The sequence below is a fragment of the Lathyrus oleraceus genome, chromosome 7 (genome assembly GCF_024323335.1).
Source record: "Lathyrus oleraceus cultivar Zhongwan6 chromosome 7, CAAS_Psat_ZW6_1.0, whole genome shotgun sequence".
Classification (NCBI taxonomy): Eukaryota; Viridiplantae; Streptophyta; class Magnoliopsida; order Fabales; family Fabaceae; genus Lathyrus; species Lathyrus oleraceus.
In genome coordinates, this window is record NC_066585.1 from 506891685 (window position 1) to 506919161 (window position 27477).

Consider the following 27477-nt stretch of genomic DNA (forward strand, 5'->3'; position numbering starts at 1 on the left):
TCTCTTTCAATAATAAATTAAGCGTATTTTTAATGCACCTTATATATTACTTAGACACTATGTGAAAAAATAAGAAAATATTTTTAGATTTTGAAGATGTATCTTCGGACACACCCTAAACACACATACACCTTAGGCCAATTTTGAGTTATGTTTTAGGAGTGTGACTTATTTAGATCCGAAGATGCATCTCCGTAACATGTCTGTAGATGCATCTTTGTAGCATACTGAAACAGAAACAGAAGCAAAAAATCAGAAAATTGTATTTTAACAAAATAAAATTAGTATTCATAACATAAAATCAATATCATATGGGTGATGTTAACCTAAAATCAAACATTACATTTCAATATCCAGACAACATATTCACAATATCTTCGACCGATCTTGAAATCGTCGCTTCCACCTCGATCGTCACATAACCCTTACATTTGCATTTGTCTTGATCTTATAGTTGTTGAAATCAATCTTGCCTTCGTTGTTAATTGACGGTGAACGGTACTCAAGCTTCACAAATTTTCAATTATCTCCGTAAGGTAGGAGATTCTACACTTCGTATTGCAGATCTGCAAACGGGGTGTACTCATTGATCTTAAATTCTCGCATGTGTGTCGCGTTGAAAAATGAGACATTTACGACATACCAGATGACGTTCATTTGCGATCAATGAGGTTTGAAGTGAATGATCTTTACCAGGAATTCCAACTTCTTTTATTCCTTTTGATGTGATGAAATACAAGAATGAATATTTGAAATGAAAATGTTGATTGAGAATAGAGTGAATAAGAAGTATGGGGTTGTCACTATCCAAGTGACTGTTTTATCAAAATAATGTTTCCTTATTTAGGAGATACATCTCCGTAAATACCTGACCTGCAAAGGTGATAGATATTTCAAAACTCCGTCCCCAAAATTTCAAAGATGCATCTCCAAAATACCAACTGAGCTGCTCAAATATCAATATATTTTTTGAAAATACTCGGAGATGCATCTCCGAAATAAAATTTTGTTTTATTATGGAATGACATTTATTTAGTGCGTCATAAGATAATGCAATGGTGCATTCAAGGATGCATCTTCAAAATTTAAATAGTATTTTAAATTTTTATAATGTGCTTTTTCATCCCATATGATAAAATAAGAAAATTCTTAAATTAATTACTAATATATTACTTCCTCTCGTACTACTAATTTTTCATACTATTTTTTAACAATTCTATGAATTTTCATATTATATTGTCTAACAACACTATATTGATTAGAGATTTGCTATATTGACATCAAAATTTTAACACCATGTCATTTACACCGTAATTATTAAAGTTCATTACAAGTGTGACACAAATTTGAATGCATATAAATATAATTAAAAAAAGGAAAAAGTAGATTGTATAGTATAAAAAGACACTGTATATGTCAAATATGATATCATTAAATCATTTATCTATTGACTAATGATAGGATCCGTTTAAATAAAGAGAAATGATCTAGTCACATCCAAAATTGACATTACACCGAATTTTTATACCATTTAAGTTGAAGTTGAAGAAGTACGGGGTAAGTATACGGTGTAACTATTTTGGTGTAAGTATAACACAACTCTTTCTATTTTTACTTCATTATTTTGGTTGTGCTTCTCTTTTTCATATTTTTTCTCTTTTTATTGAGTGTTAGGTGTAGTTCAGATAATTTTGGTATTAATTTATTGCGCAATTAAATTCAATGCATACATTCTTTATCTATGACTTTTAAATTTAGAGAAATTTTTTATCCCATCCGAGGAAGAAAAGAACCCTAAAGAAATCAAAAATATCCCTCAGTTTTTGGAGATGTATCTTCGGACGCGCCATTTGCATCACAGAATAACGTATCAAATAAGTCTCACTCCATTATAAATCAAAATTTTGCTCCGGAGATGGATCTTCGGAACATTCTCTAATACAAGAGGATTTCATATGTGAATTCAATTTATTGTTTATTGTGCATTCGCTTGGAGTTTTCAGATATGCATTTCCGGAGTTTTGAAGCGGAATATTGAAAACTTGTCACATTTGCATGTCAATCATTTTCGAATATGCATTTATGAAAATATCAAACATGTTTTGTTAGAACAGAAACGCAAATAAGATCAAAGTAAACAGAAACACATAAAAGCTTTATTCACGCAATTCGGCCAAATTGCCTACGTCTGCGAGTATAGAGTAAATATAGTTTCTTTTATTTATGTCTTGTGAATTGCATATAGATTACAGTGTTACAAACCATATATATAATACAGGGTTTTAGTTTATCTAAAACCATAATCCCTAGTTTCCTTCAACAAATAGTTATCTTTACCCATAATTATCTCAACAATATGAGATATTCTCTCAACAACCTATAGTTACCTAAACAATCCATAATAATCTCAATAATATGAGTTATGCTCTCAACAACCCATAGTTGTCTCAATAACCCATAATTATCTCAACAATATGAATCATATTCAACAATCTCCACCTTGGCGAATATCAAACCCCTATGAAGACTTCTTGCATAACGATTTGTCTTGGAAACTGAGGAGGTACACCTCCTTCTTAACACTGAGAATTATGTAATAAGTCCAAACAGTGTTTAAACTTGTCACTGGTGACTGGCTTAGTCAACATTGCAGTTGCATTCTCTAAAGTGTGAACCTTCTGAAGTAATATATGTCTCGACGCCAATAACTCCCTGATCTTGTGGAACCTCACATCAATATGTTTGGTCTTATCATGATACACCTAATTGTTAGCCAAATAGATAGCACTCTAACTATCACAATACAAGTGAACTCCACTTTGCTCAATGTAACACCCTTCTAAAATACCCCAAATATTTAATTAAAATAGCAATATATCAATCAGAGTAATTATGCAATTAAGGGTGTCACACAATCATTTCACACCATTCACCATAATAACTGTCATGCTCTTTTATTAAAACAGAGTAAACACTTGCATAATACGCAGCGGATAGAGACCAATTCAATCATGCAAAACATGTAACACATTACATGTAAACTGGTTCAACAACCAACAATAAAACAATTAAAACATCCCTTCCCGATGTTACATCTACCAGAGCATGACCCACTAAGGAACTACACTAGACTCCAAGTACTAGCTCCTACTCAATCACTGCTCGTTACCTGAAAAATAGTTGTAAGGGTGAGTTCCTCAATCAATATAATAAGCATTATAAAATATCATGTAATGTTAAGTAAATTAACACATTTCATCACCCTAATCATATCACACATTCAGCAACGGCAACATAAACTCATAATCATACTCATACCCATACTCATACTCAACACAACCACAAAACACACGTATAATATTGGAACACATCCATTCATATTATACGCCATACATACATTATGCAATGAGACTCCATGCATGCGGTACCGACTATTCGTGAACACATAGTTCAACCTCACCGACCAAATCCAGGTACGGCTACCAAGCTCACTAGTCCCACTCATTTGAGACCTAGTGACTCACTCACTAATTCCTCACCATGGGAATTAGCTACCACCCCAAGGGCTATGCTATGCACGCTAAATCACCTAGCATGCAAACATCAACAACAGTCCACAATGACTAACTCACTAATTCCTCACCATGGGAATTAGCTACCACCATAAAGGCCACACTATGCATGCTAATTCACCTAGCAATGCAACATCATCAACAACAATCCACAATGGACATATGCTCACACTCTAAGCCATAAAACAGTCCATTCACCAACACATGCATAACATATACATTCACAGCATTATGCATACCATCATACATTCATCAACACATGTATCAAAACATCATATCATGTCAAATAATTAATCACAGTATTAGCACACTCCACTAATACCTATACTGCTCAAAACAGCGGGAATTAATCCCTATTACATCATACGCCCATATAGGCCAACACCAATTATGCACACATTATTCAAATATTAATTTTTCCAATTTCCAACAGTGTTAACCGGTTAACGCCCTGGGTTAACCGGTTAACGCAACACAGAACACGCTTTCTGGCAAAACTCAACAGTGTTAACCGGTTAATGCCCTGGGTTAACCGGTTAACGCAGACAGAACAGCAATATTTTCACAACCCACAATAGTGTTAACCGGTTAACGCCCTGGGTTAACCGGTTAACGCAAGCAAAACAGCAATACCTCACAATTCCTAACAGTGTTAACCGGTTAACACCCTGGGTTAACCGGTTAACGCAAGACAGAAAGCTGTTCCTGCGCTAACACGAAGCAGAATGCAGAATTCTCCGCATTTTCCGCCGTTGGAGGACTTCCGGACCTCCGATTCCAATTCCGTAAAAAGCTACGTTTTCGGAAAATTACTACCCATCCAATTACAGATTCAATTTCAGTTTTAACACAACTTATCCAACACAATTTTTCAGCATTCAACATCCCAATTAGGGTCAAATCAACGGTTTATCACTACCCATTACATGTTAACCCATAATACCCATTAAACGACGATAAACCCCCCTTACCTGAGTTAATCCGGCGAATCTTTAAGCTTCAAGCTTTTCTCTTCTCCAACCTTCTTCCTCTTGCTCTGCCTCTTTGCCCTTTTCCTCTTTTTGAGCCGCTTCTCTGTTTTCACGTGAAAACTCTTTTTACCAAAATGGAACTCTTTTTCCTTATTTCCAACTTATATATATTCCAATAATTATTATTCCAATAATAATAATAATAATAATAATCCAAAAATTCCAATTATTTAATTAAATTAATAAATATAATATTAACTTAAATTAAATAATTATCTTATTTTTATCGGGGTGTTACACTCAACACCTAACTCTTTCACTAACCTTGTAAGACATAATGCTTCCTTGGCAGCTTCAGCTACTGCCATGTATTTTACCTCAGTTGTAGACATACCTACTATGGATTAAACTGATGATTTCCAGTATATAGGTCCCCTAGCAAGAGTAAAGACATATTTTGTTGTAGACCTCTTATAATCCAGATCACCTGCATAGTCAGAATCCACATATCCCACAATTAATGGAGCACACTGCTTCTTGTTAAACATGATATCATGATTTGTTGTACCCTTCAGGCTTCAAGTACCTTAGGATCCCCTTGACGACTTCCCAATGATGCTTCATTGTCTTGGACATGAACTTGCACACTTGACTAACTGCTTGTGCCAAATCCGGCCCAGTGCAAACCATATCATACAACAAAAAAACCAAGTGTATTGGAATAAGGAATTTTAGACATACCTTCAATCTTTGAGTCTGTCTTTGGACATTGTTCCAAAGAGAGCTTAAAATGACTCACCAATGGAGTACTCACAGGCTTTGCTTTGCTCATGTCAAATCTTCTCAAAACACCTTTAACATGGCTTTTCTGAGACAACCATAATTTATTAGCTCATCGGTCCCTGTGAATTTCCATCCCAAGAATCTTCTTTGCACCACCCAGAACCTTCATATCAAACTACTTACCTAGCTTGGTCTTCAACTCCTTTATATCATGCAAATGGTTTGTAGCAATCAACATATCATCAATATAAAGTAACATGAAAATAAAAGAGATATCATCAATGCTCCTAGCATAAACACAACGATCATAATCATACCTTCTATATCTCATCTGGAGCATGTATGAATCAAAGCACTTATACAAATGCCTTGGAGACTGCTTCAAGCCATACAAGACCTCTTCAATCTGCAAAAAAGTTTTCCATGTCTAGTATCACCGAATCCCTCTAGATGCTCCATGTAGATTTTCTCCTCTAGATTACTATGGAGGAATGTTGTTTTCACATCCAAATCTCTAAATGCATATTCCTATTGGTTACTAGGGCCAATAATGCTCTGATAGAAGTGTGTCTAATAACCGGACTGAAAATCTCATCATAATCAATCCCTTTCTACTATGAATACCCCTTTAACACTAAGCGATCCTTGAACTTTTCCCTTTCTTTTTCTGTTACTGCTGGCTTTTTCTTGTACACCCATTTACAATCAATAGCTCTCTTTCCCTGAGGCAGCTGAACAAGATCCCATGTCTCATTCTTTTTAAAGGATTTCATCTCCTCCATCATAACACTCATCCACTTATCTTTCTATTGGCTAGCCATAGCCTCTAAAAAGGTAAAAGGGTCTCCTAAACTAGTAAGAAGAGAATATGTTTATAAGTCTTCAAACCAATATCTAACTGGAGGTATAATACGACGGATATCCCAATCACGCACAAGTGTATTGTCTTGTACTCCACATGAATCTTGCACTCCGCCTGAATATGGGTTTGGTTTATCCTATTGTTGGGCTACAATCTGTCTTGGACTCACTGGTGGCTCCTAAATTGAATCTTGTCCTGACTAGAACTTTCTACACCAGTATCTGGCATAACTGTCACATCTGAGTGTTTCAACATCGATTGCTCGTCAAATATAACATCTTTGTTGACAACCACACTCCTTTTAACTAGATCTCATAACTTGTACCCCTTCACACCTTTATTGTAGCCAATAAATATGCATTATTTTGACTTGGGTTCAAGTTTAGACTGATCCTCACTGGAAATATGCACATATCCTTGACACCCAAAATTCCTCAAATTACTTAGATCAATGGGGTTACCTGTCCACACCTCCTCTGCAACTTTTACATCCAATGACGCTTAATCCAGAAGGTGCGAAATTCGAAGTGACTCGATTTGATGGAATGTACAATTTTAGTTTATGGCATAGAAGGTTTACAGATTTATTGGCTCAACAAAGTTTACAGAAGGTGCTTCGTGATGAGAAACCGACAGACATCACAACCATTGATTGAAACGAGATGAAGGAGAAGGTCACAGGTTTGATAAGATTGTGTGTTTCTGATGACGTGATGAACCATATCTTATACCTAACAACTCCAAAAGATGTATGGGAAAAATTAGAAAATCACTACATGTCCAAGACTCTCATGAACAAATTGTTCGCGAAGCAACGTCTCTATAACCTGAAGATGCGGGAAAGAGGTGATTTGCAGGCTCATGCTAATGCTTTCAACAACATCCTCTCTGATTTGAAACGACTTTGTGTGAAGGTTGATGATGAGGATAAAGCCATTATTTTGTTGTGCTCTTTACCAAGCTCTTATGATCACAAGGTGACCACTCTCACATACGGGAAGGAAACAATCACGTTGGATTCTATGTCTTCTACTCTTTTGCAACACGCACAACATCGTCAAAGTGTAAAGGAAAATGGAGGAAGCTCAGGCGAGGGTTTGTTTATGAAGGAAAGTCAAGATTGTGGCGGAGGCAGTGGCAATAAGGTGTGTTCTGGAAACCAAAAGTGGTTCAAGTTCAAGGACAGAAAAATGGCAGAATGTTATGGTTGCAAGCAAATTGGCCATTGGAAGAGGGATTGTCCAAACAAGTCAGGGAACAATAGTTCAGCAAATGTAGTTCAATCTGATGGCTCCTATAGTGAAGAGGATTTGCATTTGATCTACAAAGTGCACTGATGCATGGATTCTTGATTCTGGGTGCTCCTACCATATGACGTCGCACCATGAATGGTTCAACTCTTTTAAATCAGGTGATTTTGGTTTTGTCTATTTAGGTGATGATAAAACTTGTACCATCACTGCATGCATTCCTTATTGTCTATTTAGGTGTTGATAAAATTTGTCTCTACAACCCAAAAATCATCTTAACAATATGAGTCATATTTAACATATTTTTAATAAAACAACCACCTGCATGATTAGACCCATTTTCATTTTTTCCTAAAACCCTTTTTCAAAACCCCATCCATTCTCAATCAAGATTTTCACTCCAAAACGTCATTCTTGTTTTTCATCACATCAAAAGAAGCAAAAGAAACTGGAATTCAAAGTAAAGATCATTTATTTCAAATTATAATGCTCACATTAATCTTATTTTGAAGATGAAAAAAATGTATGTTGAATCCGAAAATGTATTTCTGGATTCTGTATGAATTCTTACAAAAATGCATTTCCATAGTCTATTTGTTTTCATTTCCCAACTCTCTGTTTTCAGTCTTAGCTGTTTTTTAGTATTTTATGTTATTGTTCATTAGGTATGGTGCAGCCCGGTGTTTTGCTTAAACCTATTGTGTCTCTGAATGCCAAACATGTTGTTGTGAAGGAGGTAAATGTTGACAACCAATTTAAAAATGAACAAGAGTTTGAATTTCGTGATCACATACTTCAATGGATTCGTATGGAGGCATCCAAATTGGGGTTTGTGCTGTAATCGGAAGGTCCGATAATGGTTAGGATAGAAGATGTGCGTATCTCCAGAATTTCAAACGAGATGGCATCGGTTCAAGAAAGTGTGAGTCTCTCTTTAAGTTGTGTGGTTATCTGTTGGCAAATGACAAATGGATACTTAATGTGATATGTGGTATACATAACCATGCAATTTATGACTCTATTGTTCCTTGCATGGGTAGACCGACATCAAAGGATAAATGGATGTGTTTCCCTGAAATGGGTCATCACATAGAAAGTGTGTATGATAGAATGTGTATTGATCTTACAAGATACAATTTCTCTTATACATTTTTTCCATTGTGCACCACCCCACCTCAAAATCCAAATGATCGTATTATGAGTATTGAATGGCTTTCAAAAACGCCACATTTTGTTCAAATTTATTTGAAAGCAAGATGCCTTATACCACTTACATCACCGGAATGGACAGCTATTTCAACAACAAAAGTCGAGACTGTTAGACGATATGCCTAGATATAGAGGGGGTGAATAGATCCCAAATTAAAAATTTATTCAAAACTTTGATTTAGAAAATTTTATCGCGCGGAAAGCAAGTTTAAAATATTTCCCGAATCCAAAATCGTCTAACCGAACCTTCTATTGAAAAGCTCGGATATGCGTATGAGTACCAATGGTACGATAATAATTCACAAGTTGATTTATCAATCCTTCAAGCACTAAATTTAATACTCTACTATATTAACGATCTATCTCCAGTGACAACAACACACTAAAGACTAGTTGACACAATTCGTCAAACACTTTACGTGCAATCAACAAAGTTTGAATATTAGTATAGTGTTTGTAGTTCTTAAAAAACCAATCACTACCAAATGGTAAGTGATTACTACAACAACACAATTTAACAAAGAATTCAAAAGTTATTATCCAAACAATATTGATCAAGAGATTAAAGTAATTAGCAATTTGTGAGCCAAAAAATAAATGATATATATATATATATATATATATATATATATATATATATATATATATATATATATATATATATATATATATATATATATATATATATATATATATATATATATATATATATATATATATATATATATATATATATATATATATATATATATATATATATATAATAGGAAAGTTTTATCTTAAATGATTTGCATATTAAAAAGAAGTACTTAAACATAAATACAAGACAATAATGCAATAATAGAACAAATTGTCACAACTTATGCCACATAAACACAACACAATCATAAAAAATGAATTATACAAAATAAACACAAAATAATTGACATGCTATAAAAAACGACATTGTGACATACACCTTTGGTGCTCCCGAAATGATGCACACGCATGTGCTCTAGCAAGGTAATAAACAAAGTCCCACCACACAAACCAAAAACATAGAGGAAATATAACAATGACACACAATCAAGGATATTGTAAACAATGTAACATGTTCAATCATAAATCATGAGAAAAATAGATAACAAACTGATGCATCAATTACTATATTTCAAGGAGAATGAAGATAGCATAATGTCACTATAAGCATATGAATTGACATGCATCAATTGAACACGGTTGGAAGTGGTCATACATGAACTATCGTATATGTCAAGAACACCAATCATATGAACCATAAACAACATGTGAAAAGAAAAATCTAATACACAAAAACGGAAAATGAAACGATAGTACCTTGCTTGTGAAATGATGAGGAATGCACTCTTATGAAGTATGCTTGTCAAGAAATGTTAGATAGACAAGATATATTCAAAGTGCATTAACATAACATTTAGGCAAGTGTTGAGATGTCAAGAATTCCTAACTCCCTTCGAATGTTAAAGAAGGGTTCAGTCACAAGTGGTTTTATAAAAATATCGGCTAGTTGATTTTTACTATCAACATGCTCAAAAATGACGTCGCCTTTTTCAACATGGTCGTGTAGGAAGTGATGATGAGAATGTAGCATAAGGTTCTTATTTAGGTTAGTGTTGTCGTGCAAAATTGGAATACAACTTAGTTTTATATCAAAATCAAGTAATTTTTGCTTAAGCATGAGATTTGAGCACAACAACTACCGGCTGCTAAGTATTCCGCCTCGGAAGTTGACAAAGCAACTGAAACTTGTTTCTTGCTATGCCAACTAACTAAGGAATTTGAAAATATGTGACAAATCTCACTGGTGCTTTTCCTATCCGACTTGCAACTAGAAAAATCGGAATCATCGTAACCAACTAAGCTACAATCACTCCTTTTGGAATACCAAAGCCCATAATTCAAAGTACCGTGAAGATACCTAAAAATACGTTTAACAACTTTGAGATGAGATTCCTTAGGGGTTGATTGATATCAGGCACACATACAGACACTAAACATAATATTTAGCCTAGATGCAGTGAGATATAGAAGAGAACCTATCATACCGCTATATTTCTTCACTTCCACATCCTTACACTTTTCGTTCCTTTCCAAGTTACCGTTCGTAGTCATCGCAATGTCAATCGACTTTGCATCAACCTGCCAAATCTCTTTAGCAAGTCCTTGTAATACTTGGTTTGACAAACAAATGTGCCTTCATTTAGTTGTTTGATTTGAAGCCCTAGGAAGTAATTTAGCATCTATAAGGCTCATTTCAAACTTGTGCTGCATAAGCTTAGAAAATTCTTTGACAAGTTTCATATTAGTAGATCCAAAGATAATGTCATCAATATATACTTGTACAAGAAGAGTATCATTTCCATGAAGCTTAATAAAAAGAGTAGTGTCAACCTTTCCCCTTAAGTACCCTTGATTAATCAAAAATTTGCTTAGTCACTCATACCAAGCCCTAGGTGCTTGTTTGAGACCGTACAAAGCGCGTTTTAATTTGAAAACATGATTGGGATACTCGTGATTTTCAAAATCGGGAGGTTGAGCAACATACACCTCTTCATTAATATAATCATTTAGAAATGCACTTTTCACATCCATTTGAAATAATTTGAGGTTCTTAGAGCAAGCAAAGGCAAGAAAAAGGCCTATGGCCCCTTCACTTGGTTATATCCTTGAGCGACTAACTGAGCCTTATTTCGGGTTATCACTCCATTTTTGTCAAGTTTGTTCCTAAAAACCCATCTTGTGCCTATTACTTGATGATGTTTTGGACGCGGGACAAGGTCCCAAACATCATTCCTTTTAAATTGATTTAGCTCATCTTGCATTGCAATGAGCCAATGCTCATAAAGTAATTCATCTTTAGCATTTTTAGGCTCAATCTGTGACACAAAAGCGAAGTGATAACAAAAGTTACTTATCTTAGAGTGTGTTGTCACGCCTCTTGTGATATCTCCAAGAATATTATCAATAGGGTGATCTTTGGATGTTCTTCAAGACAAAGGAAGGTTGTCTACTGCAGCTAGACTCTCCTCTTTTTCCTCTTCGTGATCATTATCTTCTACTTTCTAATTTTCATTTGTTTGAATTTGATTAATCCCTTCATCGGATTCATTGAGAATGTCATGCAAAGCCACATCTATATCATGAAAAGGCATACCCTTCCCAATATATTTTGGAAAATACTCATCAAAAGAAACATGAACGGACTCTTCAAAGTAGCCTCTTTCTATAGACCTTATATGTCTTGCTAGATTGTGAGTATCCGAGGAAGATACCCTCATCGGCTTTATCGTCGAATTTACCTAGATTGTCTTTTCCATTGTTTAAAATAAAACATTTACATCCAAATACATGAAGGTGAGAAACATTAGGTTTTCTACCTCTAAGTAATTCATAGGGGTTTTTGTTTAGAATAGGACGTATCAATATCCTATTCAAAACATAACACGCCGTGCTAATAGCATCGGCCGATAAGTACTTTGGTAAATCACCTTCATTAAGCATTGTCCTCGCTAACTCCTCTAAAACTCGGTTTTTACGCTCCACAACCCCATTTTACTATGGAGTTCTAGGAGCCGAGAAGTTATGCTCAATACCATGTTTCTCACAATATTTTTCAAAAAGAATATTTTCAAAATCTCATCCATGATCACCTTGAATGGAAACAATTTTCAAATTCATTTTATTTTGGAACAATCTAGCAAATTATTCGAAAGTCGGATAGGTCTCATCTTTACTAGACAAAACATAACCCATCAAAATCCAGAATAGTCATCAACTATAACAAAGTCATAATAGTTTTACCTAAGTTTTTGGTCCTAGAAGGACCAAAGAGGTCCATATGAAGAAGTCCGAGAGGTCTAGATGTTGGAACAACATTTTTTATTTAAAAGAGACATATGTTTGCTTCCCCATTTGACATGCTTCACATGGGTGATCTTTTGTGAACTTTATTTTGGGAATACCAATGACTAGATCCTTTGAGGTTACCTTGTTTAGTAAGTCAAAGTTAATGTGAGCTAAGCGCATATGTCACAACCAAGAGTTTTCACTCATGATAGTAAGGCACTTAGTACCAACCAAGGACACGTCATCTAAATTTAGCATATAAGTTTTATTGACTCTCAAGCCTTTAAACACACAACTTTTCTTCTCATTATGCTCAAATAAACAACACATGTTAGTGAAAGTGACTTTAAAACCCTTGTCATGAAGTTGGCTAATGCTAAGAAGGTTGTGTTTAAGACCATCATCAAGCATTACATTGGAGATAGTAGTATATGAGGAATTACCTACACTAACTTTTCCAAGAATAGCTCCTTTGTTGTTATCTCCATAAGTGACGAATCCCTTTTTCTTTGGCACAAATCAATGAAAAGAAATATGTCATCCGTCATATGTCTTGAACATCCACTATCAAGATACCACATCTTTTCGGTAGATTCAAGACATTAAACCTGCAGAATTAAATAAAGGAAATAGGTACCCAGTTTTCATTGGGTCCTTGGAAGTGAGTGGAATCAAGGTTGCATTTAGGCAACCATTGAGAGACTACTTTAGGAACTAACATCTTCATAAATTTGCACTTTTCAATGGTATGACCCTTTTTGCAACAATAATGACAACATATTATGATGAGTTATGCTTTTACCATTCAAATCCTTTTTGAAATTTTTATGCTTTTTGTATAAATGATTCAAATATCTTTCATACTTAGAAGGATCAATAGAAAATTCATTTTTAGGTTGTAAAGTTGTGTCTAATTTGACTTGAATAGCATTTATCTCTTTTTGCCAATTATGACAAAATTCACAACTTAATCTAGAAGGTTCTTCAGACATATTCTTGTCACTTTGAATATCTATCATAGATCTCTTAATAGCTTCCAACTTCCTTTCGGATTCTAATACTTTAGCTTCTAATTACAAAAATATATTTTCATGTGAAGCTAATTTCTTAAAAGCATTTAATGCTTCTCTATGAAGATTATCAAAAGTGTCTTGCAATTGAGAATAAGATAAGTCACTAGTAAGCTCAAGTTTAGAAGGACTTACTTGTTTCTTCTTCCTTCCATTAGCCATAAGACAAATCTGGGCCGATTCTACACTTGAAGTGGAGCTTTCATCGCTTGAGGAATCACTTGCAGTCTCACAAGCTACATAAGCTTTTCTAGATTTACTAGGCTTCTTGTGATGCCCTCTTTCTTTTTCTTTCTTAATCATGGGACATTCCGGTCTATAATGACCAATTTTACCACAATTATAACAAGAGATTCTAAATTTACCTTTCCTATTCTCACCATCTTTTGAAGACTTTGACTCCCTTCTAAATTTTGCTAAGTTTCCTTCGGAGTGCTTGACCTTGTTCTTTCAAATATACCTTTGGTATCTATTGACAAACAGTCCAACATCATCATCATTTGAGATCTTATCATCCTTTTCTTCATACTCACTAGGCTCATTCTTTGAGGACTTGAAACTAGAAGTCTTTAGAGCAATGGACTTCTTCTCCTCCACCTTGTCTTTACCTTTCTCTTTCTTCATCATCTTTTAATATTATTTTTCATGTTTTTCCAAGAAAGTTAATTCTTGCTCATGTTCTTCCAATTTACCAAACAAATTAGTAAGATCAAGTGCTTTAAGATCATTCGCCTCTTTGATAACGGTGACCTTGGATTTTCATTCCCTATTAAGACATCTTAAAACCTTGTTAGTAGCAATAGCATTGGAGATAGGATTACCTAGAGCATTCAATCTATCAATAAGATGTGTGAATATATTTTGTATGTCAGCAATGGTTTCACCATGCTTCATATGAAAGAGTTTAAACTCTTGATTCAAAGTATTAATCCTAGTTTATTTGACTTCATTAGTTCCCTCATGGAAAACTTCTAATGCGTCACACATAGCTTTGGAGGTTTCACAATGAGAGACATGATAATACTCATCAACACCTAATGCGGATATGAGAATATTTTGTGCTTTCCAATCATTAGACCATAACTTATCGTTATCATTCCATTGATTTTCCGATTTTTGTATGATGACACATTCACCATTGGTCATTGTAATTTGATTAGGAGCATTGGCGATGACGTCCCATACACCTTTATCAACGGAGTTGATATGGATACGCATACAGGCTTTCCAGTAGCCATACTTTTCGTCGGTGAAATTAGATGCTCTATTATAAGTCGTTTAAAGTTTGGTAGTCATTATCTAATAAGCAAATCTTAAGACCGGTAACAACTAGAGCTTGTGATACCACTTGTTAGACGATAGACCTAGATCTAGAGGGGGGTGAATATATCTCAAATTAAAAATTTATTGAAAACTTCGATTTAAAAAATTTTATGGCACGGAAGCAAGTTTAAAATATTTTTCGAATTCAAAATCGTCTAACTGAACCTTCTATTGAAAAGCTTGAATATACGTATGAGTACCAATCATATGATAATAATTCACAAGTTGATTTATCAATCCTTCAAGTACTAAATTGAATACTCCATTATAGTAACGATTTATCTCCAATAACAACAACACACTAAAGACTAGTTGACACAATTCGTCAAACGCTTTGCATGCAATCAACAATGTTTGGATATTAGTGTAGTGTTTGTAGTTCTTAAAAAAACAATCACTGCCAAATGGTAAGTGATTACTATAACAACATGATTTAACAAAGAATTCAAAAGTTATTATCCAAACAATGTTGATCAAGATATCAAAGTAATTAACAATTTTTGAACTGAAAAATAATATATATATATATATATATATATATATATATATATATATATATATATATATAGAGAGAGAGAGAGAGAGAGAGAAGAGAGAAAGAAAGAGAGAGAGAGAGAGAGAGAGAGAGTACGCAAGGATTTGTTTAGGAAATTCCCCAATCGACCTCGTTATGGGTATGACTGTCCTCAATTCGAATTCGAATTTAGATACTAATATAATAAATCTTACATTGCGAAAGTATCAATACAAGAGATGAGAAATAAAATCTCATAAACCATGTGTTTGTTCTTGACTCTAGCACCTCCAAAAACCTTGATCAAAGCTTCATCAAGTCACCAACAATGTCGCTTCAATTCACCTATTATTGCTACTTTCTTGCACAACCTCCTTGTCTTAACGCTTTCACCCGACTGAATTAATCTCAAACACACACTTATTGAACCCAAGATTTGTCAATACGATCTACTGTTTCACGTTACTCCCTTGCCGACACACCTAGTCTCAAGGTTTTCACTCGATCGGATTCGAATTGCACAATCTTGACAAAATCCTTCAAACCCTAAAGATCTTGAAGGAAAACTCCAAATCGGTTTTCTTATTTGAATCCATCAAAGATCTCAACTCAATATTCTCGGTACAACAAACCTAATTGGACGTTATCAATCCTAATTTATATGGCACCCAATCAAAAAATTATTATTTATAGTTTGATTGTGTGTATGTATATATTGAATTGAAGATGATGATATGCTTTGAAATTCTGGATTCAGGTAAGTTTTACTCACTCTAGAAACTTTACTAGAGAATGATGCATATATAGAGCATTTATATACATGCAGCATGGATGACTTAAGGAAAAAGAAAATGCAAAGGAGAATAGAAAAATATGATCTTTTGAAGAAAAGTATCGGATAGGTCGACCTATACAAGTTATGTGTCGACTTGTTCGATGCATAGGTCGACCTGTCCAAGGTCATGTGTCGACTTATGACACTTATGTGCTCCCTATGTGTCAACCTGAAGACTTCAGCACATGAAACAGAGGTCACAGACTTTAATATAGCAACATATATTTCGACCTATAGACTTCATGTGTCGACATATAGCCAAGAAATTTTTTCCATATGTCGACCTATAATTCTATGTGTCGACCTGTATTGCTATTTTTCACAAAAATTGATTTGTCATGTATGTTTGATGCATGAGACCTTGCCCAGATAGTTTTCAAATACTTTTATGCTTCCTAATACTAAGATGCACATAGAGATTTAGAGGATATCATTCAATATACATATATGCTAAACTATCCTAATTTTAACATCATACAAAACACATCTAAAGAAAGTTGCACTCTGAGAGACTTGGCCGGACCATTTTGTGAAATGATGCACTACCCATAGATATAGATTTAACCGACAACAAATATTTCAATTCATTTTAATTTTTACTCACCAATGTGTTATATATTATCTTGTATTAATATTAATGATGTCTAATATATACATTTTGAAATACACACAAACTTGGAGGCATTATTCAATCAACTTTGGATGTATGTGTTTGGAATGCGTTCGAAGATGGATGTATCACCATTGTATTTTTACGAGATGTGCTAATAATATACATGGTGCACTAAGAAATTCCCTAAACTCAATGCTAACAATGTATTAATTATTTCACATATTTCACACAGAAAAATACTCAGCTACAGTTTAAAAAATTACTATATATTAAAAAGATAACAGACTGCAAACTTATTTCACTTACAAGTGCTGATTCCACGTCTGAGAAATGATAGAATATAAGCCCTTACAAATTACAACTAAAACTATCATACCACCATTAACCAAATCATACATAATGGAACCCAAATCATTCTCGTTTAAGAAACTTACTTTTATTATTTTCAACCCAGTCGCAGTAATCAGGACTTTTCTGAATACAATTTGCCTGACACCCTAAGAATATAGCAAGACATATACTGCGACCAAAAAATTTAAAATAATAATCCAAATTTTTGCAAGATCACTATATATAGACTAAGCAACATACAACAAAACCTTTACATAGTCTCTTACAGCAGATGTTGCGTGGCAAGATTTTCCGCAATTTCCTCCTTTATAGCAATGTCTCTGAGCATTCAACACCGAATGTTGCATAGATATACAATCTAAGAGAACAATAACAGAAGCAAGTTACCCCAACAAATCCAAAAGGGGTGGCTGCTCAGTGCTTGACTTTGTATGAGAGGACTGTTTGGTTGAAGTAGCACCCCTTCCTCTTCCCCGCCCTCTACCCACTGTGGTTGAAGGGGGTGGGGCAAGTCTAGGTGCAATTTGTTCATTCTTGTTGGAAGAAAATATTGATCCAAGATCAACTGGTTTTACGTTATTGTATGATGACGAAATAACATTCGATGCTGGAAAGGCCTGACTTTGTTTTAGGAGCCCAAGAGGACTCTGAGGTTGAAAGCCATTATTCGGGTTACTAATAGATGAACTAGCATTCCTTGGGTTCAAACTGATAGACTCCACAGAACTTTGGGAGTTGACAGACCAATTGTTGCTGGCTTGAAGATTGCTTGAATTGCTTGTCATTGAATTATGCCCTAATTTATTTAGTGGCATTCCTGAAGTACCATTGTTGGGATTTCCAAATCCACCAGATAATGAGCCACTAGGGCGCGGAGGCCAGTCAGCAAAAGGATCATCATCTTCATGATTAGATGTGGATGAGGTTCCTACTGCAACTGTTTGCCTTTCACCAAATTGTGAGGTAACACCTGAAGATGCACGGGGCGGCCACTCTAAATCTACTGAAGGACATGATTTGGCTGTCTGTTGATTAGACACACCAGATAAGGCCGAATGATTTTGTAAAGATGCTACTTGACCCACGGGGTTTCCTATCACTGACTGACTAGATGTATTAGTAGGATTATTAACATAATTGGTGGTTCTCGATGTTTTGGGACCCCAATCTGCGTCCCAAGAGGAGCCGCTTTTTGTTGGAGTAGCAATAGTGCTGTTGATTGTCCTCGGAGCATCAACCTGAAGGCCATTCACTGCAGGAGATGATTTTACCTCTGGGAGTCCAGAATCAGTCACAACAACTCCCCGCTTCTCTTCTATCTTCCTGCATGAAGCATGGAAAGTTTAGAAAGAAATTCAAAGAGAAGCTTATCAGAGATTAAGGAGAAAGCAAGACGAACCAAATGACAAAATTAGAGGATGACAAATATTTTGAAGGAAAAAATATTACTGGAGAATATTCTTGACAAAAAGCATATATTTGGCAAACTGTTGAACATTGAGTTGTTGAGCAGTCAGGAGTGGCATAAGCAATGGAAGAACATGTTCAGCAACATATTCTACTCCATACTGAACAAGAGAAATCAAATAAGATTAGGGTGAAACCCTAACTATTGCTGATCACAACAGTCAATAACCTAAACAGCAGTTCATAATTCAGGCTGCTATTGTGATTACCTGCTTAAAAATAGAATTTGCAACCCCAAGGGTACACATAAGGGTTGGAGGAGAATGGTCAACAGCAGTACAGCGCTGAATAGTTTGCAAGATTTCCAGGACAGCATGTTTATCAAGTCGGTTAACCATTTCTCCTAGGCACAGCAACGCATTGACTCTAACCTGTCAAACCAAAGAGACAGTTATAGACTAAAAATTTACCCACTACGTATACGTTGAAACTAAAAGCACGCGTCAAAGAAAAAAAGAGCATGCGTCAAAGAAAAAAAGAGCACACGTGCACACAAGCTAGAATAAAGAGTAGAGATGTAACTTTAAAAACCGATAAGATTTCCTTTCAATTAAATAAATAACATGGAGAATAAAGATCTAATTAATTTGCCAAAATTAGGTATGTGTGCTAAAAATACACCAAATATACAATGACTGAGGCATTTGAACCAAAAAGTAAATGTTCAAAAACAAAATAACATACCGCGGCAACCGTTGTTTTGAGTGCTAGTCCATGAACACGGGGTAAAATCACTTGTTTCACCAGCTGAAAGAAAGAAAAGTATTAGAAACTTCATAGAAGTTGATGTTTTAATATCAGAGAACAGAGGACCAGACATTTAAAGTGAACTTGAGTGAAAAAGTGTCCAAGGGTCATCTGATATTGGGCTATACATTACTAGGGTTATATGATAATATAAGCCTAAGGGAATGATAAGACAGGGTAACAAATAAACTTTACGGACATGTTGATCTGCCTCTAATTTGCTCTCTCTTAAGTTTTGGAAGTAATTTTGTGTGTGCCGATTATTGCTCTAGGTTTCTTTATTCTGTCAATGATGCTTTGCAGATTGAAGAGATGTGGCACTAGTAAAGGACCCTTATTTGTGTTACTGGGTGGTATGGGACGCCCGACTTGGTGTTTTGAATACCCTTGGTCATTACTGGGGGTATAATGCTCAACTCAGTGTTTTGGAAATTATTTTAGAAGTTTAGGTCATTAAAGAGAAAGGTCAAGATTCCATAAACTTATGGCATTTACTTGAGGCGTGTGCCAAAGTAACTGAGGACCCTTTAAGGAGCTATCCACCCAAGGCATAACCAAGATTTGTGATTCAGGAAGAGTCCTCATTGCCTGTTTTTTTTTATGGATTTGCTACTTGCAATAGCAAGCTTATGGTTTGAAAAGCTTAAACTTGAGGGAGGAGTTGGAAGATTTTATTAGGGATACTAATTTCACTAGTATTGGGATTAGATTTATGCTTGTACTAATTAGTGATACCGATAAGTGCATAATTAACTTACTGTAGTTTTTTTTCTTTTTTTCTTTTTTTTTTTGTTGACTAATTTTTATTGTAGTTGAATAACATCTTATTTTTACTCTCGTAATGCACTGTTAGTATTTATTTATTTATTCCCTATTCATTGTCTAAATGCTAAAGATTGAACAGTCCCTAAAAAACATGAAACAATGAAACTTAGAAAACATGCTCAAAAACATAGAAGTCCTGTATGATAGGAGTATATCATTCACCTGGGAATCAAGTTGTTTGGCGAGGGATACAGACTTTTTCAGGACCTCTTCTTGTAAACGTGCATCATTATCATCGTAGGCCCGAACAATCATTGGAAGAACATGTGAAATTAAATGTTCTTGAGTAGTCTAATAGAACAAAGAATGGCATAAGTTAATACAAATATAGTCACTAGACTCGACGATTTTTCAATCTTCAAAATAAAGGAACCACATTTAAACTCAAAAATACCTTGTTTATTATTAGCTCAGCATGCTTCAGAAGCAGTAGCATTGTGTCACCAGAAGCAGTGCTTAAGACAGGGACAAGGGCTGGAAGTGTTGATTGCTCAAAATCATTCTTGTCCTGAAAAGAAACTTAACTTTTGTTTGCTTCATCTTTATGAATCTCTTTTTATTAAAAAACAATATGAACCCAGAGTATTCTTTAACTAATTGTTGGAATGTGTGCAAATAATGCCTAGGTTCATTATATATAGGCTAAAGCTAACCATAAACTTGTAGTTATGGTAATTAATTAGGATGCCTGTGATCTTTGTATTACTACTTTCTATATATATTCTTGCTTTGCTGTTTAGCTTGCTGGACAGTATGCCATCTGGTTTGTAGGTTTCAATGGACCTAACAATTCATATTTGTATATAGCTAACTTGATAAAGTTGGATCCATTGCTGTTAAAACAGGAAATATGGCTCCACATAAAATAGAAGCTGCTTTGGTCTGGTGCATCCAACTATACTTCACCCATGAAGTGTGTAGCGACAAGAACTCAGGAGCAACAAAAAGCTTCTCCTTTACAATAAGGCACTTATAGCCGCTACTAAATGGCGATCAACATGCTGAGCTTAAGGAGAATAATTTCAAGAATATAGACCATTGAATTATTTGTAATAAAGCGGTTGATATTTAGCTTTGTTTTATAGAGCACACTATTCCTCGATTTAAAATGTATTGATAGAATGGGCACAAATTTTAGATTAATATGGAATTTTCTGAGCATCGCATGTATCATCTATATTTTCAACACAATGGTGGACTCTAAAATATTCACTCTACAAAAGAATATTTCTCGATGCATTGGTGTTTGATTAACATTGTTGTCAATACTACCATTATGACTAATATAGGAATATAGGAACTTTATCGAAGTAATGAAAAGAAAGAGAGAATAGTACCTGAGACTCCGCAATGGTTAGAACCATTGGTAGAATCATTGGCTGTATCACTACATTCCTAAGTTCTGCACAAAGTGGTGGAAGGACCTGCATGGAATTTATTTTGTCGAGATTACATCCATGACAAAAGAGAATAAAACTCATAATTCTATAAATTTAATAGATGTCAGGAGTAAAGAAACAAATGTAATTTAATTACATATATTAAGAAAAAACAAGATGAGTTAAACATATTTGACATATTTCAAAATGCAATTATTCACATACTCAGCTTATGTCAAACCCAAAATCAACGAAGTCATAGGACACATTACCAAGTGATCGATGGATCAAGAGTGTGGTGAAATATATACGAGAAAGAGAACCAACATAAAATTGATTTACAATAGTAAATGAAAAAATATATTACATGACCAAACGATGGGTTAGGATCTTCTCCATTTCTCTGAAGAAATAGAGGGAATGGAGACGATGCTAACTCCCAAACATCATACCTTGTATCGCAATACACGGGAATCAAAATCTTTCCACATATCTGACAAGGCTTTTAAGAACTCTGACTTCTGCATGTTATCTCTTTCCTGAAGGAAAATAAGTCACGTCATTAAGAAATTATCATCTAAATACTCTGCATGTTATCAATTTTGTGATGCTAACAAGCTAAACTTGAAACTCTTACAAGCATGTGGTCCAAGAAGCGCAGAGCACGTAACCTAGTGTCATTTCGAAAAAACTGTGAACCTGCAAAACGAGGGACATATATCCTGTAAAGATAATCATAATAAAGGTAGTAAATGATATTATTTTAGGACTAGTTTTCCTTCTGTATTATTTCCCCTTTGAACATAATTCCTCTGCATAATGTTCTTCGATACTCTCAGATAAGACGGGAAAAAATACTTGTTTTAAAGCTTTTTGCATAGTCTTGTTCTACATCATAGGAGAAACTAAACTATGAAGAAAAACATTGAAGTGAATTGTCAGGATAAAGATTTGATATATAATAGAGCATTATGGCATCGTTTGATCTGTGTAACCGACCACACCAAGTTGGATAAGGCTTGGTTGTTGTTGACCATGTTGTGATTGGAATCAAACTACATACTCCTTTATACATTCTGAGGAAGTTAAAAAATTAGAGACGTGGTTGTGGGGTATTAGTAGAGATATACATGATACATAGGCTTGGTTGTTGTTGTTGACCATGTTGTGAGTGGAATCAAACTACATACTCCTTTATCCATTCTGAGGAAGTTAAAAAATCTGAGACGTGATTGTGGAGTATTAGTAGAGATGTACATGACACATTTGATGGTGGTGACCGCTTCTTGAATTAGCATAGTTGTCTATAGATGAGTTTGACTTGGAAGCTATGTTTTTTTCTGAATGATGAAGATGTAGAAATGAAATTGATTCAGTAGGGTTATTAGCCCAGTTTATTTTGCTTAAAATAATCTTTAAAAGTCAAGTAAAGCTGTTCGCGGTAATTCACAAACATTTAAGAAAAAATGTCCCGACTCCTGACTCACTTTACCATTATGTTAACAATAGTTCCAATACAATTTTATTATTGTAGAATTTTAAAAAGAGAGCCAGAAGCACATTTTAAAAATAAAAGAATTCACCACCAAAGGATGAAAAAAAGTGAAAAAGGAGTGAAGACATTAGTACGAAACAGAGCCTTCTTTTTTCCGAAGCCCTCTCTTTTCCTCCTCTTCTTCACAAACAGAGCCTTGTGCCAAGACTGTTTTTTTTTTCATTCAAGGAATGAAGAATATATATTCATTTATCGGGCAATATTTACCTGTAAAATCCATTGCAGTTGGCCTGAAAGATTCATTTAAAGAGAGCATCCTTTGCAAGTCAGGAACCAGTTCCGACGGGATAGATGAGAAAGCATCACTGGATAAGTAAGTCAAGGTATTCATGTACTGCATAAGTAAAAAATCACAACTTATTACTTTCTAATTAATGAAATAATATAGCCCAGTGTTATCAAATAATAAAATTTTAGACATCTTTTGTCTATCTAAATATATAGAGTAAAAACCTACTAGTGAAATGTATTTGATCATTAATACAAATACTCAATATGGTTAGCATTGACTTTGATTAATACAATAGTGGTATTTTAGTACTTCTGCAAAATGAAAATGGTACACCTCGAATATATTATACTAGAAAACCTTGTGAAGTAGCTAGCACGTGAAAACCTAATTGCAAGTAACGGAAGCAGAAAAAAAAATAATTCAGATGGAAAATATCTTACTAGAAATTAAACTTGTGTATAAAAACACAAGATTCAATCTGGACCAAAATAACCCTCTTTCCACATTTTTTGCTGGTTTAAGTTTCTTATATGATATCGAGCTCATTTTTTTCAGATACCATTACCAGTCTAGATAAAAGGAAGACAAAGGGATTTGTACATACCATCTTCACATTGTTGTGGCAGTCAAACAAAGGCTTGCGAGCAATTAAATGGTAGGCAAGGCATCCAAAACTGAAAATATCAGAATAGCAGCCAGATGAAGAAGCAGTGCTCCTCACCATCTCAGGAGCAGTGTAATTAATTGATGGCTGAAGTGGCAAAATAGAGTCTTCAACGTCATATTCCTGTTCAACAGACATAGTGAAATAAGATACAGATCATTTGAGCTCTTGAGGATTAGAAGGAGATACAAATATTAAATAGTTTTATGATGAGTCACAAAATTTAGAGTTCTATGTTGTATTTCATTTCTAGATTTATTCTATGGTTCTATGTCATGACTACTTTAAAAGGCAAACACGGAAAATGAATTTTGTCATGTTCTGCCCCTCAATTTTAAGCAAATGAAATGCACCCTTACATTTCATTCTAGTATCATATATGATATGTATCTAATACTTTGGATAATTCATTGACGAGCAAATCAACCTCTTCTTTTCTTGGAAGAGAAAAAATATTATTAAATCTGATATGCCGACAGACTGTAGTATACAGTTGAAGAGGTTTTTGACAAGGCTCTGGCCCTTTCAATCGAAGAAAGTAATTTTCAATTTCTTTGGCAGGATTATGACAACATCAGCGTGGAAATTTCTTTTTTTTGCCTAAGTGAACGCGTATTTTTGATCTTCAGATTGTTGCATATTTTGTGGCCGCATAACGTGCTGCATAGGTTTCTTTTCCACATCTAGGTTTGCAGCATACTTGCTATCACTATTAGTTAGATTCTACCCAGAAATTCAAGTGAAACTTCAAAGCAAAACAAGACCAAATACTAGTAATAACAATGTCTAAGTACTACTTCTGTTTCTAAGTATAGGCCTCATTTGGAAGAAGAAAAGTTGTCTCAAGATACAAGCTCTATTAATAATTTACAAGATATATTTATTATAATTTCTCAAATATACCATCTATTAATACTACTAATTTGTCTTGAGATATGAGAAGTCATAATTGAACACACCTATGCAAAAAGGACTGCTTAGTAATATTCATACACAAAGTGTAAACATTAATTATACCACCAACTTTGCCTAATATATGTGAAAAGTGTCAAATGGTATTACAAAAAGGGATGGAGATAGTATGTTCTTAATTTGTATTTTAAGAATTGAAATTAGATGAGTATATTATATTTTGTGAATTTTTGTCCTATATTTTTCAAGAATATCCAAATCTTCTGCATCATTATAGTATAGTTTTTCATATAAAATCATCATACTTACTACTTAGTATAAGGCATTTAAGACATCCAATATGTCAGTCAATTAAACAATCTCGATATAGAAAATCCTAATCATATCAAATGTTTCCACTCACAGCATAATGGAAGGCTTGCTGATTAGGTAACTCGCCAGGGTTCTGCGAAGCAGGGATTGCAAAACCAAATCCACCAAGTTTCCAGGCTCCGCTCATTGTAATAAAAACATTCTGCAAAGCATAAAATTTGTATTCAATGAACCACTCTGAAATTTTATAGATGTTGCTCATCATTACAAGGAAAACTCCAAATTTAGACACACGGTTTACATAGATTATACCATTTCTAACTATTATTGTAATCACTTTCACCGGTATTATTACTTGTCAAAAACTTATGACAAAAGTTGAAGGAAAGAATAATTAAACTAATTACAAGGATCATTATAAAGGAAAAAAAAGAAATTAAAAAAGTTGTCACCTCAGGAGATATAGCTCGATGAATAAGATGAGCTTGGTTGTGGAGAAAATCCAACGATTCCGCCATCTGAAGTAACCCATGCTTCACCTCCAACAGTCCCATTTCCTGCAAATTAAAAAAAATTACAACAATAACATAACAAGCCACACAAAAATACAAAAAATTAGCAATGGAATGAGAACGGCACTGAGCATATACACGTGGTTTTAAAAAAGGTAATGAACTGCAATTTAGTCTATGATAACAGGGTTTCCAATCTTCCCTATCAATCTATTTGTCTATTTATTCTAAGACAAATCTTCTACCTAGTAATACATACTGGAATTTCACACCTCTATTTTGTATCACTTTTTTCTATATTCGTGCAATCTTCCACATGATCTATATTCTATACTAGCTACAATTGTAAAGAGACTATAATAGAGGCGACAACAAGCAATTCTTATTCGTAATAACAATGCTTCTCTGTATCAAATGATCACAACACGGCTGCGATTTAAAATCATGCTTATACATAATAAATTAAATTTAGCAAGCACTGGCATTTGCATTGCATTTAATTTGAATTGAATTGAATTGAATTGGATCAAGACACTAACCATTCCTCTAAGATCCTTAGGAACATTTGCAACATTATCAAGACTCCCAAGCGTATTAGCAACAGAAGCAAACAAAGGCTCCGTCACCATGGCCATCGCGTTCTTATTCTCATCAAGTCCCTGAACAACATGAACAATTCCAGGATGCCTAAGTCTAACAAGCTTCCCCGCATCCGTCCGAATCAAATCTAAAAACGAATCCTCGGCGGCTTTCGTCAACCCCGCGCGCATTCGAGCCTCCGACAAAGCCCGTTTATCCAACACCCAAACGCATACAACAGGATACTGATGCTGGCGCGAAGGATCGCGAGCACGGGCGGAGTAAAGCCGCCAGGCTAATCCCGGTCCGGCGGAACCGATCTGATCGAGAAGCTCGTAGTCTTGAAGTGGCTTTGGACCTGTTACCTCTTGCACCGTTGTTTGTACCTTTTTCTCGATTACTGCTGCGGTTTTTGCTAGTGCTTGGGTTAGGGTTTTCATGTTGAGCGACATTGTGATTGTTGATTGATTGATAATGGAGAAAGGGAATTGATCGAGAAGAGCTGAGAGGTTCGAGATTGATCTGAGATTCACAGTGTGTGCTTGTTTGTTTGATCTTGCCCGGATCTCTGTCTTCTTCTCTGTTTCTCCGTGTTTCAAGTCATCTTTTCTACCCCAATGCTTACTTCGCCATTTTAGTTTTTCTCTTTTTTTATTATTTTTGTTATTATTATATTATTTTATTTTTATTTCTAATTATAATTAGTATTATGTTGGGTTTCATTATTAAAAAAAATTAAAGTTGGTATTTTAAAACGTAAATTATTATTCAATTTTTAAGTATCAGTATAAAATAATTTTATAATAAACGAGCAATCTATTATATTTTTTAAAGATTCCGAAACATGTTTTAGAGTTGATTTGGAAATAATATTTGGTCAATTTTATATTTATTTTTTTATGTCTATATCATAGTTTTGTATTTTATTTTGTGATTTTGATCTTCGATGCTAAATCTCATTTTTATTTAAGAGATTTTAGGTTTATTTTTTGGTGAGATCCTTATACAAACAGGTGGCTAAAATATTGGCGATTAGACTTGGGTCAGTGATGGACAAGTTCATATCTCATAATCAT

The 27477-nt window shown here is 34.5% G+C and overlaps 1 protein-coding gene across 1 annotated transcript; it reads right to left on the reverse strand.

Moving 5' to 3' along the window:
- Positions 1–17116: 17116 nt before the first annotated feature.
- On the reverse strand, positions 17117–27041 carry LOC127105970 (SCY1-like protein 2 A). The gene is made up of 14 exons (XM_051043194.1): positions 26362–27041; positions 25763–25867; positions 25402–25512; positions 24027–24209; positions 23398–23524; positions 22273–22334; positions 22088–22174; positions 21594–21680; positions 20651–20764; positions 20419–20547; positions 19369–19431; positions 18894–19055; positions 18667–18785; positions 17117–18540 (listed from the first exon to the last, which is right to left on the reverse strand). Exons 1-14 carry the CDS (start codon positions 26851–26853, stop codon positions 17601–17603), a joined length of 2781 nt encoding a protein of 926 aa, XP_050899151.1. The 5' UTR covers positions 26854–27041; the 3' UTR covers positions 17117–17600.
- Positions 27042–27477: the final 436 nt, after the last annotated feature.